Below are 6,386 nucleotides of genomic sequence, written 5' to 3' on the forward strand. Positions count from 1 at the left end.
TGTATGTTTTTTCTTCCCAGGGCTGAGTCATCTGCTGCCTCTGTTTACTTCTTTAGGCCAGCGAAGTCCTCTGGAAAATATGCATCCTTATAACTGTCTCTTTGTGAAGCACCAGACCTCTGTAATATTTCTCACCTAGGTGAGTGTGTGCTGATGCCAGAGCACGGCCTGCATCGGTTAACCCTCGGCTCTCTGGGCAGCATAGTGTGTGTGTGTGTGTGTGTGTGTGTGTGTGTGTGTGTGTGCGCATAGAGAGAGAAAAGCTGTGGCAAACCTCAGGTAACTTTTCAGGCAAACTTCATATTTCAGAGCAGACATTCGCTCACCGTGTGGGATGCAGAGGCTCCTCCTCTGCACTCTGCCTGTCAGGCTGTGAGGATGTTTTTGTGTTGTTTTGTCTCTTAACATTCTCACCGGGCAACACATGACAACCGCATGCTTTGATGCAGCTACACTCATCGCTGACTTACCAAAGAGGCACGATGCTCCTCAAATCAAATCTTAATTAGGCAGCTTCCTGTGATGTGACTGTCTCTGAAGGGGGTCAGCAGAGCCTAAAGGCCTTGGTGGTCGGTGGGGGATCTGCTCTGTATGCAGCCACTTTTTAACACTCTCTGTGTCTTTCTGCCAGCCTTCTGAAATAAAAAGAAAGCGACTGCTGAATGATACGGGATGGAAAGGTGTGAGAGAACCCCTTTACATTTATGGCCTCTGTAGAACTGGAGGAAGTGGTGTAGTAAAGCGGAGTCACACTGCAAAGCTCTCACTCAATTCCAAGTACATCACAGATTGAGGAATCAGAGGCAATGAAAAAACAGAACAAACAAACAAATGAGCCCCCCACCCCCCCCCACACACACACAGCAACAATGCAAACTTATAAATGCATTGTTACAAAAATAAAATGTATTTGATTTGATTGAACACTAAATATATTGTTACTTTTAGTGTTGCAGATGGTCGCCTGTGATGATGTATATGTTGGAAATCCTAAAGGTGAAACACTAGAGGCAATTATTTTTCTTTTTTCTTTTTCTTTTCTTTTCTTTTTTTTTTTTTAGATTTATCTGTTCATTTTGCTTCAGTTGCCGATTGGACTTTTATGTAAATTACTGCACATTTGGTTAGCTAATATCTTATTTGTATGCTCAAGTGCAAAATTTCTGAAAACTTGTAATTCACAAAAATATTTATTTCAATGTATGGTTTATAGCAATATCTGTTCAAATTTTCAGTACAGTAAAGGTCATTTTCATATGTTTTTTTTTCGCTCATGCTCTGAACCAGAAGGATCCACTCAAGTCACAGCCACAGTGCTACTTTAATTTTCTCCTTCTATTTTATTGTATTTTATTCTCTATGTTATGTGGTTATATTTAAAGAAATGCTGTATAAACTGTCTTATTATAATAATAACACCAAACCTTCCAATTTCATTCTTGTTGATACTCTGACTGTATTTATTTAGATCACCTTTAAAAAGCATTGACACATAAATCCTCATTTGGTAAAATAATACCTCAAATAATACATTTAAGGTTATATGAGCTACTGAACCTGAAATAAGTAAAGTTACTCAAATGTAGAGTTAAGCACACCTGAGTAAATTGTGTCACTCTCACATACAGAGAGTGGGCAGCAGCTGTCGGACTTATTTTTTACTTAAAAAAAAGTGGCACCATCACAATGTAAAAATACACCATTACAAAATGTTGTGCATGTAGGGAATGTAAAAGTATAAATATGATAAAATGCAGCTTTTCTGTGTCGCATTATTACATACATAAGCGATTATAATGCTTAATAATGTGTATGTTGTGAAGTAAAAGATTTTTAGCAACATTTTAAAACTGTTTATTTTACAAATTTTCTTCTGGAGATTTGGGAGTCATTTTTCTTTATATTTCATGTGCCTGTATAATTAATGTGTGGCACATTGTGTAACGGATTTTTATACCGCATAACTAAAATCTTACTATGATTCTCATTTAAAACAGTTATTAAATTGTATCTGTAACTCCGCACTGTTTTTTTTTAACATGCATAAAACTGTAAAATATTTTTATGACGTCACGTTCTAATAGCAGTACTGAAAAAAAGGGTTCTAATCAGCAGAGAAAGTGTTACAATGTAAACAGTGGAGAAGGTCCCAGAGGGCTTATTTTAAAATTAAATTAAATTATTTAAAAAAAAACAATTAATTTCATGTACAGTGTGACTCCACGGTGGAACCGAAGAGAAATTAAACTTTTTTGGAGACAAAAAAAAAAAAAAAAAAGTTGAGTTCAGTGCCAGCGCTCCTGGTGCTTTACTGAATTTTATTTTCCATTTCCTGTCCTGAAATCTAAAGAATAAACAGAGGCGGATGTAAATCATTTGTTTTAAAATACATTAAACTGGGTTTATAAAATAAATATTTGAAATTGGAGAATTAACTCCCCCTCTTTCTGTAATATTTAATATCAGAGCCGTGGAAGGCTTTCCCCAGGCCCATTATGTAAATTCAGGCATCACCTGTGAGCCGTCCACACTTTGGCACAACAGGAGCACAGAGCCTCGCCTAATGGCCCGCGCTCAGTAAACACCGGTCCGCTGCCCATGTGGATTTGAGACAACAAAAGATTAACACTATTTGCAAATATGCAACTGAGTTCAAAGGCACGGCTCACCATCCTCGCTTCCCTTCTTTTGTTTGCATGCACAGCTTTGAATGTGTAGGGCTTCAGTTGCAACAAGCTGCAAGAGGTTTTCTTTTTAGGGATTAAACTGTAAATCCTAAACTTTACCCACGCGGAATATTATTACCAGCCGAGTTGTTTCTTTGAATTTGATGATCTAATAATAATAATGATAAAATCAAATCGGTGGATTTTTGAGTGCAATTTGGTTGAAATAAATAAATTTTCATTTATGTCAAATTTTATTTCAATTCTAAAAAAAAAGAAAGAAAGAAAGAAAGAAAGAAAGAAATAAATAAAGAAATAAAGAAAGAAAGAAAGAAAGAAAGAAAGAAAAGAAACAGTTGAATTATAAAGAGAGATGGGGGGCGGCGTTTAGAGACGGTGAAGCCCGTCAATAAACCACGCCCCACACCCCCATGAGGTCCCTGGGGGCCCTTAAATGAGGAGGCCCGAAGGTATAGGAACCAGTAAATCCTCGGGCCTGTCTCGGAGTCGTTGAACTCTGTCCCTTCGGATTTAGGTCTGTTCACACACCTCGGGAATATGACTTCTTCCAACCCTGACCAGCGTCTGGAGCATCTCCTCAGCGCCGTGGAGAGCGAGTTTCAGAAGGGCAGCGAGAAGGGAGACGCGTCCGAGAGGGATATTAAACTAACGCTGGAGGACGCAGACTTATGGAACAAGTTTAAAGAATTAACCAACGAGATGATTGTCACCAAGACAGGAAGGTATGCTCAGTGACCCGGTGGCGTTTTTTGCGATCGGTGTGATCAGTGTGAAAACAAATTGAAATTAATTTAAAAATGTATAAAACAAAAACGCACTCTGTGTTGTTTCCGAGATAAGAAGGTAGCGAAATTTGTTTTTCTAACGAACGAATGTGGGTAAAATGTATTTACAAAAAGCTCTAAATCAAATCTTTATTTATTATTTATTTATGTTTATTTTGTAGGAGGATGTTTCCGGTTCTGAGGGCCAGCGTAACAGGTCTGGACCCAAACGCCATGTACTCGGTGCTGCTGGATTTCGTGGCTGCGGACAACAACCGCTGGAAATACGTGAACGGGGAGTGGGTTCCCGGGGGCAAACCGGAGCCTCAGAGCCCCAGCTGCGTCTACATCCACCCGGATTCTCCGAACTTCGGGGCGCACTGGATGAAAGCGCCGGTGTCCTTCAGCAAAGTCAAACTCTCCAATAAACTGAACGGCGGTGGGCAGGTGAGAGAGAAGCGCACACTATCCCCGTGCAATTAAAAAGAATCAGTGCTAATGATGACAGGGTATTGTTAACAGGACATTTAATGAGGAGTTTCCTGTGTTATCATTTAGATATTCCAAAACGTATTTTGCTTTTCCCAGATTGTTGGGTTACATCACATGACATTGCTACATCTTCTCTTGAGGAAACAAAATGATGAGATGATTGCTTCCGCAGATCATGCTGAATTCTCTGCACAAATATGAGCCGAGGATACACATCGTGAAGGTGGGAGGCATCCAGAAGATGATCAGCAGCCAGTCCTTCCCCGAAACGCAGTTCATCGCAGTCACTGCGTATCAGAACGAAGAGGTCAGTGGCGTTAGAGTAACCTGAAAACATTCTCCTCCTGAGACTTTGATCAGTGCTTACATGGTTTACTTATTGACTGAAATGCTAACAGCTGGATGCTTCTTTCAGATCACAGCTCTGAAAATAAAGCACAATCCCTTTGCTAAAGCCTTCCTGGATGCCAAGGAAAGGTAAAGGCTGAAAACTCAGCTTACTCCTCAGTTAGTCAAATTAGGATGTTCTTAGCGTAGCAGCTGATCGTGTTTTTGATCGCAGGAGTGACCACAAAGAAGTTTCTGATCACAGTACAGACAGTCAGCAATCTGGATACTCTCAAAGTGAGTACTGGGGAGCATCTTTGATTCCTACTGCATGTTGTTATATGTTTTGTTTTTTCTAAGCACATGTTTTTCCTCCACAGTTGGAGGTTGGTTCCTCCCAGGCCAGAGTCCCATCTGCCCCAGCAGCAGCCCCCCTCAGTTCAGCGGCACAACGGGCCACTCTCCTAGCTCCTACTGCGAGCGCTACTCCAGCCTGAGGAGCCACAGGGCGGCCCCGTACCCCAGCCACTACCCCCACCGCACCTCCAGCACAAGTAAGACCCGCGGTCAAACATACTGTAATAGATGAAAGAACTGGAGTCAGTTTGGTTTGAGGTGTTTATCTTAATTTCAGACAACTACATGGACAACACTTCAGGGACGCTGCCAACTCACGACAGTTGGTCTGCTCTTCAGATCCCCAGCTCCACAGGCATGGGCACTCTGTCCCACACCACCAACTCCACATCCAATTCTAGGTGAGCATCTGAGTCATAGAAAGCTTTTAATTTTGAGCTTTTATCTTTGTGCTGTCTTTAGTATGGTTATTCAGTGTTAGCATCACTAGGTGCGTGTATATGCTGAGAAATGCTTCTGAACCAGTTATTCTTCTGGTCCACAGTCAGTACCCCAGCCTCTGGTCAGTAGCCGGCACCACGCTCACCCCTTCAGGCTCGACTTCGGGCTCCATACCCGGAGGTCTGACCTCCCAGTTCCTTAGGGGCTCTTCATACACGAGCCTGACCTCCTCACTGCCGGTCTCCTCGCCTTCTCCAATGTATGACCCCAGCCTGGGGGAGGTCGGGGTCGGGGAAGCCCAGTTTGAGAGCTCCATCGCCAGGCTGACTGCTAGCTGGACACCTGTAGCTCAGACCTACTGAGCAGCTGAAGCTGCCGGGCCATCATCTCCAGAGGCATTCAGAGCAGGACTACAGACATGAACACAGCTCCTACAGAAGATGCGGAAATGTCACCACACCTGCAGGGATGTGAAACAGCTTAGAGCAGGGGTGGGTAATTAATTTACCCAAGGGGACACAAGAGAATAAGCTCATAGGCTTATAAAGAGACCAAATTAATATTGAGCAGAACTGAGTTCAGATTATTTGTGGGAGACTTGAACAAAGCTGAGAGAACTTTGAAATTGAAAGACAATCAGTCAGTTTCACTCTAAACTGATGATCCTTAGAATAGCTGCAGAGTCTGAACTTTTTCTTAGTAAATGCCCCGTGCTTATTACATATTTTTAACACGGTCGTGTGGAGTCGCCACTTTCCTGACTTCGCACGGCCAAAGTGAACTGAGCAGTCATTTAGTGTTTATTCTTAAGTGTATAAGAGGAAAACATCTGCTAATATTAATGTGTATATGTGTGTATATAGAATAAATTAATGTCCTGTGTTTTTCATATAAATGTGCCTTTTGTGAGTCCAGTATAAATGTTCCATGTTCAGACTGAGAGACACAAGTGCCTTCTGTAAGGGAATAAAAAGAGGCCCCCCACACACAAACAAGCACCTGTATATAAACTATCTATTTGTATTTGAACTCTTTGTGAGTTTTATTTATGTCATTTAATAATAAATTATAAATGTCTGTTTTCTCAAACATGCGTTGCTTTCTTTTTTTGTGTGTTTTGGCACGTTGTGTAATGATTCGAAGGAGCAAGAATGAGTTAAATAAAAATGATAAATTCACCTTTTCTCAAAACAACAAATCCACAGAAGACTGAACAAATGAAAGATAGACAGGTGTGGTGGAATATATAATCTGGCAAACAAGGGCCGCTGGTTTAATTAACAGAACTTCAAGGGTCACGCAGCAAACACCTGCTCTT

General features: G+C 41.3%; 1 protein-coding gene across 1 annotated transcript; it reads left to right on the forward strand.

The window, feature by feature from the left end:
* The first annotated feature begins 3,097 nt into the window (after positions 1-3,097).
* Positions 3,098-6,065, forward strand: tbxta (T-box transcription factor Ta). The gene is given in 9 exon segments (XM_030741475.1): positions 3,098-3,115; positions 3,117-3,409; positions 3,634-3,898; positions 4,116-4,250; positions 4,359-4,420; positions 4,506-4,567; positions 4,651-4,824; positions 4,905-5,028; positions 5,172-6,065. Coding segments are annotated over 9 exon segments (1,392 nt in total). The 3' UTR covers positions 5,431-6,065.
* The last annotated feature ends 321 nt before the right edge of the window (positions 6,066-6,386 follow it).

The sequence above is a fragment of the Archocentrus centrarchus genome, chromosome 11 (assembly GCF_007364275.1).
Source record: "Archocentrus centrarchus isolate MPI-CPG fArcCen1 chromosome 11, fArcCen1, whole genome shotgun sequence".
NCBI classification, from domain to species: Eukaryota; Metazoa; Chordata; class Actinopteri; order Cichliformes; family Cichlidae; genus Archocentrus; species Archocentrus centrarchus.